The sequence below is a fragment of the Balaenoptera borealis genome, assembly GCF_965194805.1.
Source record: "Balaenoptera borealis genome assembly, chromosome: 1".
NCBI classification, from domain to species: domain Eukaryota; kingdom Metazoa; phylum Chordata; class Mammalia; order Artiodactyla; family Balaenopteridae; genus Balaenoptera; species Balaenoptera borealis.
The window spans coordinates 114217544-114233821 of NC_138860.1; the positions used below are offsets into that span (position 1 = coordinate 114217544).

Genomic DNA, 16278 nt, shown 5'->3' on the forward strand with positions numbered 1-16278 from the left:
TTCTTTGTCTTTAATTTTTACCAGCTTGATTACTATGTGTCTCGGTGTGTCTCCTTGGGTTTCTCCTGTATGGGACTCTCTGTGCTTCCTGGACTTGGGTGCCTATTTCCTTTCCCATGTTAGGCAAGTTTTTGACTATAATCTCTTCAAATATTTTCTCGGGTCCTTTCTCTCTCTCTTCTCCTTCTGGGACCCCTATAATGCAAATGTTGTTGCTTTTAATGTTGTCCCAGAGGTCTCTTAGGCTGTCTTCATTTCTTCTCATTCTTTTTTCTTTATTCTGTTCCGCAAGAGTGAATTCCACCATTCTGTTTTCCAGGTCACTTATCCGTTCTTCTGCCTCAGTTATTCTGCTATTGATTCCTTCTAATGTAGTTTTCATTGCAGTTATTGTATTGTTCATCTCTGTTTCTTTGTTCTTTAATTCTTCTAGGTCTTTGTTAAACATTTCTTGCATCCTCTCGATCTTTGCCTCCATTCTTATTCCGAGGTCCTGGATCATCTTCACTATCATTATTCTGAATTCTTTTTCTGGAAGGTTGCCTATCTCCACTTCATTTAGTTGTTTTTCTGGGGTTTTATCTTGTTCCTTCATCTGGTATATAGCCCTCTGCCTTTTCATTTTGTCTACCTTTCTGTGAATGTGTTTTTTTTTTCCACAGACTGCAGGATTATAGTTTTTCTTGCTTCTGCTCTCTGCCCTCTGGTGGTTGAGGCTATCTAAGAGGCTTGATGGGAGGCTCTGGTGGTGGGTAGAGCTGACTGTTGCTGTGGTGGTCAGAGCTCAGTAAAACTTTAATCCACTTGACTGTTGATGGGTGGGGCTGGGTTCCCTCCCTGTTGGTTGTTTGGCCTGAGGCCACCCAGCACTGGAGCCTATCTGGGCTCTTTGGTGGGGCTAATGACAGACTCTGAGAGGGCTCATGCCAAGGAGTACTTCCCAGAACTTCTGCTGCCAGTGTCCTTGTCCCCACGGTGAAACAGAGCCATCCCCCGCCTCTGCAGGAGACCTTCCAACACTAGGAAGTAGGTCTGGTTCAGTTTCCCCCAGGGTCACTGCTCCTTCCCCTGGGTCCCGATGCGCACACTACTTTCTGTGCGCCCTCCAAGAGTGGGGTCTCTGTTTCCCCCAGTCCTGTCAAAGTCCTGCAATCAATTCCCACTAGGCTTCAAAGTCTGATTCTCTAGGAATTCCTCCTCCCGTTGCTGGACCCCCAGGTTGGGAAGCCTGACGTGGGGCTCAGAACCTTCACTCCAGTGGGTGGACTTCTGTGGTATAAGTGTTCACCAGTCTGTGAGTCACGCACCCAGCAGTAATGGGATTTGATTTTACTCTGATTGCACCCCTCCTACCATCTCACTGTGGCTTCTCCTCTGTCCTTGGACGTGGGGTATCCTCCTTGGTGAAGTCCAGTGTCTTCCTGTCAATGATTGTCCAGCAGCCAGTTGTGATTCTGGTGCTCTCGCAAGAGGGAGTGAGAGCACGTCCTTCTACTCCTCCATCTTGGTTAATCCTCTTCGAGCAAGGTGACTCTTTATTTTCTCTCTTCACTTGCAAATTTTTAAAAATTTTTTCCATTCCTTCTACCTTGAGTCATTTTCTTTATAGCTTTCTTTCTAGTTTAATTTTAAACCTTACCTAGGAAACCTTCATCCTTACTAATAAGCCAGCAAATATCAAGCGTTTTCTCGAAACCTTTCATTTTCACTAGCAGGGAGATACCCTATATTAATTTATAAACATCTAGGATAAGAGGAGCATCTTTAAATATACCCTAAATATAACATATACTAGTTCCCTTGGTAACCATATTCTCGCTATCTCACACACTGCTCTTAGAATCTCCCTTTGATGAACCACTGCATTACTCACATTTTGGCTGAACATATTCACTAGACTCCTAATTGAGAAAGTGGCTATTCCTGAGTCTTAAGTTCTGTCTACTGTACCTTATTCTTGATGCCTATAAGTGATGGAATGTCAAATTCTTTCCTCTTCAGCAAAACCTGTAGCACATACTTAAATATTAGCCTTTTCCTTGAGCAATAGTATGCCGTTTTCCTCTTCTCAGCTGTTTTTTGTGTGTGTTCACAAGACTTGAAATTCTTTGTAATGTTTTTGACAACTTATAATTGAAGCCAGTATCCTTTTAAATAAATTCCATTTCATCAGTTACTTATCCTCACTCTACCCATCCTCCTACCCACAGCCTACCTGATGTTTTATTTCCAAAACAATTTAGTTTCAAATTCCAATTTAATTGAAATATTGCTCAAGAATTTTAAGTGGTCCTCTGTTATTTTACAAATCAAAACCCAAATCTAAACTCCTTTATAGCATTTAGAGGCTATTTCAGGGCCTCTGTATTCTATCTTTCATCATTTTTTTTTTTTAATTTATTTTATTTATTTATTTATGGCTGTGTTGGGTCCTCGTTTCTGTGCAAGGGCTTTCTCTAGTTGCTGCAAGTGGAGGCCACTCTTCATTGCGGTGCGCGGGCCTCTCACCACCGCGGCCTCATTTGTTGCGGACCACAGGCTCCAGATGCGCAGGCTCAGTAATTGTGGCTCACGGGCCCAGCCGCTCCGCGGCATGTGGGATCCTCCCAGACGAGGGCTCGAACCCGCGTCCCCTGCATTGGCAGGCAGACTCTCAACCACTGCGCCACCAGAGAAGCCCTCTTTCATCATGTTTTGATAATAAAAGTAGGCAACATTTATTTAATGTTGGGCACTATGCTAAGTACTATGCATGTATTATTGCATTTAATCTTCTTCACAACGAACATATGAGATGCATACTTTTATTATTCCCACATTACATTAAGAAACTGGTAAAGTAACCTGCACATGATCACCTAGTAACTAGTAAGTGGTGGCCCAAAGATTCTAAGCAGGTCAGTTTGACCTGAATTTTAGTCTTATGTTTATCAAGCCATATCTCTCATTACATTATTCTAAAGATAGTCTTTTTTTTTAAAAATTAATTTATTTATTTACTATTTATTTATGGCTGTGTTGGGTCTTCGTTTCTGTGCGAGGGCTTTCTCCAGTTGCGGCGAGCAGGGGCCACTCTTCATCGCGGTGCACCGGCCTCTCACTATCGCGGCCTCTCTTGTTGCGGAGCACAGGCTCCAGACGCGCAGGCTCAGTAGTTGTGGCTCACGGGCTTAGTTTCTCCGTGGCATGTGGGATCTTCCCAGACCAGGGCTCGAACCCGTGTACCCTGCATTGGCAGGCAGATTCTTAACCACTGCGCCACCAGGGAAGCCCTAAAGATAGTCTTTTAAACTTTACTCTTTTGATAAACAAGTTTTGTTTTTTCCTGAGGTCATAATGGCTATATTTCCTTTCTGCCAAGGCCTATTGTTTACTTTAAAATCCTGCTCTAGACCCATTTTCTCTAGAAGGTTATCCCACACGGACCATTCTCTTAGGCTTAATTTCCTCTGTACTTAAGTTTGTGTATGTAAACATTATCATTAACTGGATTTTGTACTCTAGTCTAGCTATTTCACATGTGGTTATCTCCCTAGCTAACCTATAGGTTCCAGAGACCGTGTCGTCTAGATTTTTTGGTGTCTTTTGTACCTGATGCTGTTAAAGGCACAGCAAAGATGCTAAGGAAATGTTTGTTAAACTGATGAAAATTCAAGTTGTTTCAGCTGACGGGGAATGTTTATTTTTCCGTCTTTTCCCACAGAGGCAGGAAGACTGATGGCTTGGTATTATATTACATTTGAGACAGTGAAGAAATTTTGTACAATCAGTGGAAAAGAAACTTTACTGGATCTGGTAAATTAATTTTCACAAGAAAATAAATATATAATGCTATAGTATAAAATAATATTGGGGGAAATAATTTGTGTATCTCATGCAATTTAAGAATAAATGAGCAGAAAAGAAAGCATTTCTAATAGTGCTTATGTTTTTCCTCCTTATATGCCTTTGATTGTAAGATATAGAATAGTACTCCTTAGAATATATTTCCAATTGTATCTCTGTGTTAGGGCTAAGAAAATTCATATACATACCCAAAGTCAGGATGGCAACTGCCTTTCAACTTATGTGATGATGCTGATTACCTTGGTAGTGGTTACCAAGTGTAATATGTTGAGAAAGAATGTGCTGAGAAAGATTCCAAGATGGTGTGGCATGGTATATTAGGAAAGTCTGCCATGAATGAGGGACACTGAGGGACGCATGTGCCTCCTACTTGCAACTCTTCCCTAAATCATTTGCATCAGAATAATGATAACAGTAGAAAGAGAATAGCATTGGTGATAGACCAGGAAAAAGAACTGATTTTGGAGAAAATGGGCGTAAAAACAGGCTATACTAAGATATCACCAGTGGGGGCAACTTTGTAGCTATAGCAATGAATAGAACCATAGTTATGTTTTTGGCACCTGGTAACTGTATTGGTCCTTTCTTCCATTACTGGGGATATGAACATGAAATTTATATTTATTCTCAAATCCAAACTATTTATTTTTATTTAAAATATCTAAGTTGATTATTGTGATAAGATTATTATACTAAAAATTGCACAAAAATTGATGAGTAGAAGGCTTGTATTTTCATGTAAATATTATTCTTTTTTAATTTATTTTTTATTGAAGTATAGTTGATTTACAATGTTGTGTTGAATATTATTCTTAACTGAGAAGAAATCAAGAATAGAAACTCCCTAATGTTAACATTAACTCATCTGATTTTGAGTTCAGTAAGTGTGAAAGAGAATTAGAAAAGGTGTTAGTTTCATTTTACAAGTGTGAGAAATCAAAGCAGAGTACTTTGCTCAAAGTCATCTGGCAGAATTAGGCTCTAGAATACAGATTTCTTAATACCTACAGCATTGTTTTCATTACAAAATAATCCTCAATAGGAATAATAATTTGCAAACTATAGAAGGGTGAATAATAATATAACAGTAGTAATAGCGGTAGTAATGAAATCTTCATTTATTGAGTGCTTATTATGTGTTAGGTGCTAGGCTGAATATTCTAAATTTTATCTTGTTAATCTTTATAATCTTACTGATATAGCCCCAGTGTGTAACACAGTGTCTGCCATATAACAAGTGTTTGTAAACTTTCATTAGTGAATGAATGAATCCTTAAAGAAGCAAAATGTATAGGGCAGGTTTTTAACTCTATTATGCTAAATGTGATGTCCCAAGGCAGCATTAAAAATAAATAAATACAGAAAAAAATAAATGAGAGAAAAGAAGTAAAGAATGGACATAACTAAATGAACAAATGCTGAAATTTTATAGGTCACAATGATAGCCAGCTGCAAGGAATTTCTAGATATACAATTAAGAGTAAATGAAAAGAAAACACTGAATACTTTGAACAAAGATCCAAATCGGATAACTATCAGGTACAGAAATTAAATATGTTTTAAGTAATTTTAAAAAGATTTTATTCAGTTAAAATAAATAATAATAATAAAAGTTTTACCTTGTTTATTTACAGATTTCCAATGGGAGGAAGAATTAAAACAAGAGAAATGAAAGTAAATTGGTAAAGAAAATCAATTGTTAAATGTCTTAAAATACTGATCACCTGTCCCTGATTCATATTTATGAAGGTTTTTTTTTTTTAAACTTATTTTAAATTTGTTTTCCTTAATACAAAAAAGAACATATTTACATAAGAATGAGTCAGAATGTAGGTGCGAAATTAATTTCCCAAAACTCTCAGACTTTAATTAAAAGAGATAATTTGTGAATTTTTAAATCAACAAACGTTGAGAGTGTAATCTGTTGAGGGAAGTTAGACAATAGAAAGAAGATATGCTTCTCATCCACAGGAACTTTCAGGTTGGCTTGAATGAGAACCATTTGTATAAAAATAATGGACAGTATGAAAACACATGCAGTAAATGTCTATTGAATGATAGTGGTATTCTGGGAAAGACATACTAAAAACAATGATATCAGTGAAGGAATGTATTTGTGACAATGGGATGACTATTCTCCCAGGAAAGGGAAGTTTGTATAGAGGAGTAGTAACTGGAAGAGTAAACTAAAGTTACATTGTATTGTAATGACTTTACCCAGTTTCCAATCACAAATGCAAAGGTATTCTTCTATGCCAAGTGCTTGGTTTTCTGAGTATTTAGGTCTTAGTGTTAAACCATTTGATTTAGATCATTTCAGGTAAGAATGATTTTTTTTATGTGGCTCAATAAAACCAGTTGCCCAAAGAATTTCCTTTTTCTCCTTAGCTAAAGCAGGTCACTCGTTCTCTGGGATACTTCCTAACGTCTCATTGAATTTTATCTCCCAAATACCATGGCATCTCAGAAACAAACTTCCACTGCTGTATACGACTCATTAGGCAGATCTACAGCTTGGACAACAGAAGTTAATGTTCTGTTTCTTAGATGTATTTCTTTAGAAATTGAAATATCCTTAGAGATCATTCAGAACTTAGAGATCCTGTACCCAGGTCCTCTCATTTTACAAATGAACTAAGTGATGCCCAGATAAGTTGTGACTTGCTCGAGGTTATGTTGCTATACTGGGGGCTGATCTAGAACTAGAATCTAGATCTCTTGATTCTGACAATGTTTTTTTCAATATACTCTGTTGTATCAATTACTGAGTCAAATTAAATCAAGGTATTTTTCCACAAGCATCTTGCTGGGAACACTCTATTTGCAATTTTAACGCTTTCATTTACCTTACCTTAGATTGGGTCATACATTCTTTTGATTGGGACTGTCAGGTTTTAAAATTGATGACTTTATAATTGTTTTTATATGTATCATAATTTAGCTTCCCATTATAATTTCCCACCTTTATGCAACTACTTGAGTGTGGCTAGGAAGAGTGAATGTGTGTGGAGTATTTTCTTAATCCAAAATGTACAGTCTTTTGGTGGGTGATGATGGCTAATAGTTACCACTTTTATGTCTCTCTCATATTCCTGTTACTTTGCTGAATTTCAGATCAGTTCTTTTTCAGGTAGGTGTTAATCCTCTTAATTTTAAAATTTTATCCTTCAACTTTCTGCCCTTTAAGGCTGTTTTTTTAATTTTTCATAATTCCTGGGTCTTTCATCTTCAGCACTAGCTCTGTTTTCTTTAATTGGTATTTTTCAATGAACTTATAGGGTGTATTTCCAGGTCAGTGATTTCTTTTCACATTTGTTTGTTTCTTCTTATTATATAAGTAATGCATGGATTCATTTTTAAAGATTCAAAAATAAAATTTATAAAGCAAAAAGTCAGGTCTCCCTTGACCCCAGAAGTAACTGTTATCAGTAGTTTGCTGTGGGTCCTTCCAATTTCCTTTCTATTTATTTAGTACATATATATGGGCTAATGAACATATGTTATGTCTACATATAAAAAAGGTCATACTATAATTATTGCTCCTGTCATGAAGTTCTTCTATATCAGTACATACACATCAACCTCATTTATTTTGATACCAATGTGTGTTTTAATAGCAGTGTATTCTATAGTATGAACATACTGTAATTTTTAACCACTCCTTTACTGATGAAGAGTTAGATGGCTTACAAACTTTTGCTATTACAAATAGTGCTGAAATGAACTTCTTTTATTTACACCATATTTTTCAAGAATTTCTGGGTGAAAAGGTATATACATGAAAAGATTTAATATTTAATGCCAAATTGCCTTCTAAAAAGTTTATCTTATTTACAGTTCCCACCCACAGTGTAAAAAGAATGACCATTTCCATAAATCCTCCCAATACTTGTTTTTTTATCTTTGAACTTTTGTCAATCTAATGAGTGAAAAATTTAAAAATTTTCAAATCCCTAATTATTAGGAGGGAATATACATATTATTTGGTTTTATACAGAAATTTTAAATTGTTATAAAATCATAACATGTCAGTCGTTTCCTTATGACTCCTAGGTTTTGTGTCTTGCTTATTTAGGAAGGCCTTTCCCATCCTGTATTTCTTAAGATTAGGTTCAACTACATAAAATGGTAATAAAATGAATTAACAGTAGATTAAACAAAATAGGCTACTTTTCTCTCACAGAATATACAACTCAAGGTAGATAGTCTAAGGTAGATATAGTGGCTTCAAGGTGTCATGAATACTATGTTTCTATCTTTCTGCTCTGCTATCCCACACATGACTTCTATTTCAAGGTCACCTCATTGTCCAAAATTACTACTAGGGCTTCAGCCATTACACTTGAGTATCCTCTCTCTTTTCAGTAGGTTTCTTGGAAGTCCCAGATAACCCTTTCACACCTAATACAGCTAAGTGCAAAAGAGACTGGGAAATATCTTGGTGATAGTGTGCCTATATTAAAATTAGGATTCTGCTATTAATAAGGAAATAAAGAATGAATGTTGGGTAGGTAAAGCTGTCTCTGCCACACATCCTAAGATCATAGGACTTTTCCTATTGTTTCTTCTAATACTTTAAAATCATTTTATTTTTACCTAAAGGCTTTTCATAGGCATCTGGAGTTAATTTTTACATGTGGTATGAGTTAAGAATTTAATTATATTTTGTCCCTGAAAGATAGGAGTGTTTGATAACTATGTTGTCTTTCTCTCTTTGCCTATTGATTTGGAATGCCACCTTCTCATAAACTAAATTCCTAAGGATCTGATTCTGGACACTTACTGTTAGCCTGTTTATTCTGTTGCCGTGACAATACCACATTGTTTTACTTGCTATTCTTTTATTGCATGTTTTGTTATCTGGTAAGGCAAGTCCGTTCTTACTGTTATTTAAAAAATTTTTTTGGATATTCCTGCATTTTTCCTCCCTATGAACTTTAGAATCAGTTTGTCAAGATTTATAAAAAGTCCTATTGAAATTGGCTTTATAGATTAGTTTGTGGAAGAATTCTTCCTTTTACAGTTCTGAAATCTATCTATCTAGGAATATGGTATCTCTCTCCATCTATTCAGATCTTTATGTCTTTCTGTGATATTTTATAACTCATCATTTAGGTTTTATATTTCTTGATAGGTTTATTTCTTGGTATTTTATGGAGTTTGATATTGTGAGTCCTTCTTTACATTGCATACCATTGCATTTTATGGTCAGTTATTGACGGTATATAGGAAGGCTATCAATTTTTAAAATTTTGATTGTTTTATCTGGCTATCTCACTGAACTCTCTTAACAGTATGAGTTGTCCTTTAGCTGGTTTGCTGGGATTACCTAGATAGACAATCATATTATCTGTAAATAGTGATAGTTTTATCTCTTGATTTCTAATAGTTGCAACTCTATTTTTCTTAACTTCTTGTAGATAGAACCTTTAGTATATGTTCTCTAGTTTTAGAGAGAGCAAACATCTTTGTCTTGTTACTGTTTTTAATTGTCAAGTTTCCAGTGTTTCACCACCAGGGGATTTCTCACACTTTTTGGATTCGATTGTGGAATCCATTAACCTCCTTCTCACTTATTTGTAAAAACAGATTTGAATTCAGAGAGAAGAGCGAGCAACCCATTTTAGCTCACCATTGTCTCTGGATCTAAAAGTTGGGTTTCTCTACGATTTCTTTCATTTTTTGTTCTTTGCAGGGTTACTAACTTTTTTTGAATCAATTTTTCTTACTTTATATGTTCCTGAGCTACTCATTTCACCCAGCTTGTCACTTTTTATGGCATAAAGTATTTTGTTCTCTAATAAGTTAAAAATTTCCTCTAAATATATAATATCTTTTCTAATATCTAATATTATTTGTATCATCTCCTTTTTTCTTAATCAGATTTGCTAGAGGTTTCTATATTTTGATCTTTTCAAGCCATTTATTTTTGACTTATTGATCATGTTTAATAGTCCTATTAATTTTACATTTTTAATCTTTCTATTATTTTCTATTTCATTAATTTCCCATTTTGTCTTTATTTTTTTCCTTCTTCTTTTGTAATCCTTTTAATTGTATTTTTCTCCATTTATTTTGTTTTTTTAAATTTTCTATATTTAAGACTACAAATTTTCCAGTGAATACCACTTTGACATTGTTCTATAGATTTTCTAAATCTATTGCTATTCTTTCTAAATAGTTTATAATTTCAGTTTTAGTTTCCTCTTAAGAATTATTTAAAATTATGTTTAAAATTTTTAAAGTAATACTTTTTAAAAATTGTCATTCTTTTATTGTTAATTTCTAATTTTATTGGATTGTAATTAGAGAATGTGGCCTGTCAGAGTTCTGCTTTATGATAGATATTGTGGTTTTACTTGTGGCTTAATACATGGTTAATTTTTATCATTGTTCCATGTGGATGGTAAATAAATAAATGAATGATGTGTTCCTTAGGCACTAAATTGCATATTTTGCCATTAGGAAGAGTTTGCTAATTGTGTTACTCAAAGTGAAATATCACTCATTTTTCATGTAAAGTTTTATTAATCAAAAGAGTAATTTATTATATTGGAAGAGGAAAATATATTGAAAATATAGCAAGATTATATAATGGCTCTAAAGATGTAATGTCAGATAGTTCAAGGGAATATATACATACCACCAATATATTTGGAAAAGCAAACAGAAAAGGAACAAGTACACAGTAAACAGAAGAGTGACATATTGTCTAATCAGCTGTGGCTTGTGGAAATGACTATAAAAGTATAGAATGGATTATGCAATAAAGGAACAAATCATAACGAAATTGTCTTCTTAGGATTGTACATAAAAGGAGTTGTACGTAACCTGTGTATTTAGACATTTGTTAGGTACTGCAGGCCTATTGGCCCGTTTGTCCATGTTGCCTTTCTTGTCCTGTCTTGTCGTTTCTGCTGATGGAAAGAGGCAGGTTAGATGAGTCAACTAACTGTCCTATTGAATACTTTTTGCTTTTAATTCCGTTTTGTCTACTATTAATAATATTGCCATACTTGTTTTATTTAGTATATCATTTAATCTTTTTCTTCTTAACGTTTTCATATTGTTTTATTTTATAATTTGTATAGATTGAATATAGTTAGATTTTATCACTCTTCTTTTTACCTCATCTCAGAATTCTTTTAATTGAGAATAAGTTCATTCACATTTATTATAATTACAGTAGTCCCCCCCCCCTTATCCACGGTTTCGCTTTCCACGGTTTCAGTTACCAGTGGTCAACTGTGGTCCAAAAATATTAAATGGAAAATTCCAGAAATAAACAATTCATAAGTGTAAAATTGTGCGCTGTTCTGAGTAGCAATTCATAAGTTTAAAATCTCACGTCATCCTGCTCTGTCCCACCTGGGACATGAATCATCCCTTTGTCCAGTGTATCCTGCCTGTTCTTCACTTAGTAGCCATCTCAGTTATCAGATAACAGTTGCCATATTGCAGTGCTTGTGTTCAACTAACCCTTATTTTATTAACAATGGCCCTGTGGAATTAAAGAAACCTCAGCTAAAATTGGAATCAGGACAGACCTGTAGGGGAAACTCTCACACTCTGCCATGCGTCATCAATTGCTCCAAGCAGAAAGAAGTGTACACCTACCTCTCTGATAGGAAAATCCCTCTACTTTACTATCCAGCAGGAAAAAGAAAACTTCTCTCTGCCCTGACAGCCCAGTCAGTCAGAGACTGTACCAACCCAACTAATGAGAAGCCTCCATACTTTGTACTACCAGCTTCCTCCAATGGACTCTGGTTTTCACAGCCCCTCCTATCTCCCCCCTTTTCCTTGTAAAGCAAATTCCTTGTTCTCTTGATTTGCCTATGCTTTGCCATAGTTTGCATATCCTGAATTGCAGTTCTTTTGGCTCTTCCTGAATAAACTTGCTTTTGCTATAAAGCAAGTTTATAAATAATACAGTAGCCAGTTATAAAATAACTGGCTACTGTATTATTAAAGTTGACAGCTCCAAAGCGCAAGAGTAGTGATGCTGACAATTCAGATATGCCAAAGAGAAGCTGTCAAGTCCTTCCTATAAGTGAAAAGGTGAAAGTTCTAGGTTTAATAAGTTCTAGATTTAATAATTTAGAGGTTGCTATGCTGGTTAATAAGAGGTTAATATGCTGAGGTTGCTAAGATCTACAGTACGAATGAGTCTTCTACCTGTGAAATTGTGAAGAAGGAAAAAGAAAGGAAACTGTAAAGAAGGGAAAAGAAATTTCCTGCTGGTTTTGCTGTCACACCTCAAGCTGCAAAAGTTACAGCCACAGTGCATGTCAAGTGTTTAGTTAAGATGGAAAAGGCATTATATTTGTACAATAACATATTCTGAGAGAGATAGAGACCACACTCACATGACATTTATTAACACTATATAATTGTTCTATTATATTATTAGTTGTTAACTTTTAGTGTGCCTAATTTATAAGTTCAACTTTATCCTGGGTATGTATAGGAAAAAATAGTATATATAGGGTTTCATACTATCTTTGGTTTCAGACATCCACTGGGGAGTCTTGAAATGTATCCCCTGAGGATACTGTGTTTGGACTTAATCTTATTGTATGTTTTCTAATTTGCACGATTATTGCTTGTTTCTTTTTTCCTCACTTATTTCTTTTGCCTTTTCTGCCTCTTTTTGGATGTGTCAAGTTTCGTTTGTTTTTGTTCTTCTAAATAACTCTTCTTTTAAAATTTTATATTTTTTAAACCAATGTCTATAGAAAATGAACATTTAAAAACTTCCCATATGAGATAAAACTTTGATCATATTTTCAATTTCCTCTTGCCTCTTGCTCTCTCCCATGTTCAGATCATCTGGGATTTTAGTTCCAGATTGTTAAATTTAAAATATTTTACTGTGCATTAAAAATTGTAGACTTAACCTAATTTCTTTTTTACTGATTGCTTTGCTTACTTTCTGCTTTTTAAAATCTCTATCTTCCTTTTCCTTAGATATATAATTTATTTTTTTTGGATACATTCTCAAATAATTTTCTGAGTCCTTCTGAGTCTTTGTAAGCCTGAAGTGTATTTTGCCCTATCATTTGAATAAGTTTGGCTAAATCATTCTTCAGATGTTTATACTGCTCTTCTTGCATCCATTGTTGGTGATCTAATCTGTTTTCAGTACTTTTTTTAAAAAAATTAATTAATTAATTAATTTATGGCTGCATTGGGTCTTCTTTGCTGCATGCAGGCTTTCTCAAGTTCCGGCGACTGGGGCTACTCTTCCTTGCGGTGCACAGACTTCTCATTGCAGTGGCTTCTCTTGTTGCAGAGCACAGTCTCTAGGCATGCGGGCTTCAGTAGTTGCAGCACGCGGGCTCAGTAGTTGTGGCTCGTGGGCTCTAGAGCGCAGGCCCAGTAGTTGTGGCGCACAGGCTTAGTTGCTCCGTGACATGAGGGATCTTCCCGGACCAGGGCTCAAACCTATGTCCCCTGCATTGGCAGGTGGATTCTTAACCACTGCACCACCAGGGAAGTCCCCATGTTTTCAGTTCTTTATTAATAACTTTTTTCTTTATCTGATTTAGGAAAGTCACCAGAACGTCTGGGTGTGTCTTTATTCTTTATTTTGCACAGCATTCTATGGACCCTCTTAATATGTAGACTTGTATCTTTCTTCAGCTCTGGGAAATTTTCTTCTATAATTTAATTATTCTCTATTCTCTCTGTTCACTCCTTCTGGAACTCCTGGATGAATGTTGGAACTTCTGACCATCTCCTCCACATATTATACTTATTCTTTCATATTTTTTATCTGTTTGTGCTTGGCTTTTAGGAGAATGCCTTAGCTCAGTTAGCCATCTCACTAATTTGCTCTTCAGCTTTATCTATTGAATTTTTTCAGTGATAATTTTTTTTTCTTTTTTTGCAATAAAGCATATCAAGGATTTATTAGAATTCTTCAAAGAATTCTAGGTGAAATTTTAAAGCATTGATATTTTGAAAGCTCCTACAACATTGCAAAGAAAATAACTGATAAAATTTGTGTTTTACTGTATCTCTGCTTGGCTTTCTAAAATATACATGATATTTCTTTTTTTGTGTGTGTGTGATTTTAAAAGTTTATTCTGATAGCAATACAAAACAAATTTCATGAATAAGATTAAAGGTAAGGACAGGTTTAAGAAATAAGTTTCTTTCTTTTTAAAAAAATTTTTTTTTTTAATTTTTTAAAATTTTTAAATTTAATTAATTTATTTTTTTATACAGCAGGTTCGTATTAGTCATCAATTTTATACACATCAGTGTATACGTGTCAATCCCAATCTCCCAATTCATCACACCACCACCCCCCGCCGCTTTCCCCCCTTGGTGTCCATACGTTTGTTCTCTACATCTGTGTCTCAATTTCTGCCCTGCAAACCAGTTCATCTGTACCATTTTTCTAGGTTTCACATATATGCGTTAATATACGATATTTGTTTTTCTCTTTCTGACTTACTTCACTCTGTATGACAGTCTCTAGATCCATCCACGTCTCTACAAATGACCCAATTTCATTCCTTTTTATGGCTGAGTAATAGTTCATTGTATATATGTACCACATCTTCTTTATCCATTCATCTGTTGATGGGCATTTAGGTTGCTTCCCTGACCTGGCTATTGTAAATAGTCCTGCAATGAACATTGAGGTGCATGTCTCTTTTTGAATTATGGTTTTCTCTGCGTATATGCCCAGTAATGGGATTGCTGGGTCATATGGTAATTCTATTTTTATTTTTTTAAGGAACCTCCATACTGTTCTCCATAGTGACTGTATCAATTTACATTCCCACCAACAGTGCTAGAGGTTTCCCTTTTCTCCACACCCTGTCCAGCATTTATTGTTTGTAGATTTTCTGATGATGCCCATTCTAACTGGTGTGAGGTGATACCTCATTGTAGTTTTGATTTGCATTTCTCTAATAATTAGTGATGTTGAGCAGCTTTTCATGTGCTTCTTGGCCATCTGTATGTCTTCTTTGGAGAAATGTTATACATGGTATTTCTAATCTCTCTGAAAAAATTTTAATTATATAAATCAATTATACTTAATTTTGAAACTCTTTTTCTGTGCACTTAACTCTGTTTCCTCAATTGTTATTTCATTTATTAATATTGTGTGTCTTTTAAAATTTTTTTCTCAAATGTTAGGTAGTTCTTCATTGTTTGCTTTTGCATTTGTAAATATATTTTTGCCTACCTATTCTGTTACTATCTCTAATGATTGTGGAGAAGTAATTAGAGTGACTGCAATAAAAGTGTGGAAATACCTTGCAATTTAAGAGTAAAGTCTTTCTACCTCTCCTGGGGTTTTCATTCCTACCTGGAGAACTGCCCTGCCTCTCTGGCCTCAGTGTCTACACTCCCTGCTTTAGCCTCTCAATACATACCACAACTGCTTAATGTTTTCCACAAATGAGAGAGAGTGACAGGGGTAGACTAAACTACCTGCTCAGAATACAGCATTCCAGTGAATTGCTCCAACAAATACCCCAGGACCCTCTCTCCTTCTTGATCTATTAATTCTTCTGCATGTACTATGGATAATCTCCGGTTTTGTTTTTCTCATAGATTTGATCTTTTTCATAGATATGATTTCTAACATTCAACTTTCTGGCCGACCAATGGCATGCTTTCTTGCTTTCCTGTAGTTTTGTGGATGGAGACTAACACACAAAAACACACCTATATAGTTGTCCATCATTGTATGGAATTTGAAGAGGAGTTACATGTATAGAAGGCTCCATGTGCCACCTTGATTTTTTTCTCTCATTTGATTCTTTGGGCATTCTTATTCTATGTTTAGGCAGAAAAAGATGACTTCAGAATAACTTTTTCTCCTCTCAAGAGAGTTGTACAGCTTTATAGTACACCTTTAACTTGTCTTCATATGAAGGATTTCTACTCTTTTTATACCTTCCTTTACTAAGTTGGCCAGTATACAGAAGTCTTTTGGGAAGTTCTGGTATCATTTTTATTAGCTGGCTAACTGTGGAAGCTGAGAGCAGGTCATAAATGGCTCAACCATTGATAATAATAATAGTAATAACCATTTCTTGAATATTTGCTGTGTTCCAGGCACTGCATTAGATGCTTTACAGGCATACCTTGGAAATATTGTGGGTTCAGTTCCAGACCACCACAATAACATGACTATCTCAATAAAGCAAGTCACACAATTTTTTTGGTTTCCCAGTCCAGTGCATATAAAAGTTATCTTTACACTAGACTGTAGTCTGTTAAGTGTGTAGTAGCACTGTCAGAAACACAGTGTACATACCTTAATTTAAAAATTCAAAACAATTACAATAGTAACATCAAAGATCACTGATCACAGATCACTGTGACAAATATAATAATAATGAAAAGGCTTGAAATATTGCAGCACTTAACAAAACATGACCCAGAGACATGAAATGAGCAAAT

General features: G+C 35.1%; 1 protein-coding gene across 3 annotated transcripts in view; it reads left to right on the forward strand.

The window, feature by feature from the left end:
* The window catches only part of HFM1 (helicase for meiosis 1), a 146276-nt gene that overhangs the window by 61462 nt on the left and 68536 nt on the right, over positions 1 to 16278 (forward strand). For all 3 annotated transcript variants that reach the window (XM_082382902.1, XM_082382904.1, XM_082382903.1), the window contains 3 exons: positions 3704 to 3795; positions 5279 to 5385; positions 5481 to 5528. In XM_082382902.1, coding sequence (XP_082239028.1) covers positions 3704 to 3795; positions 5279 to 5385; positions 5481 to 5528 — 247 coding nt within the window. The remainder of the gene's footprint in view (positions 1 to 3703; positions 3796 to 5278; positions 5386 to 5480; positions 5529 to 16278) is intronic.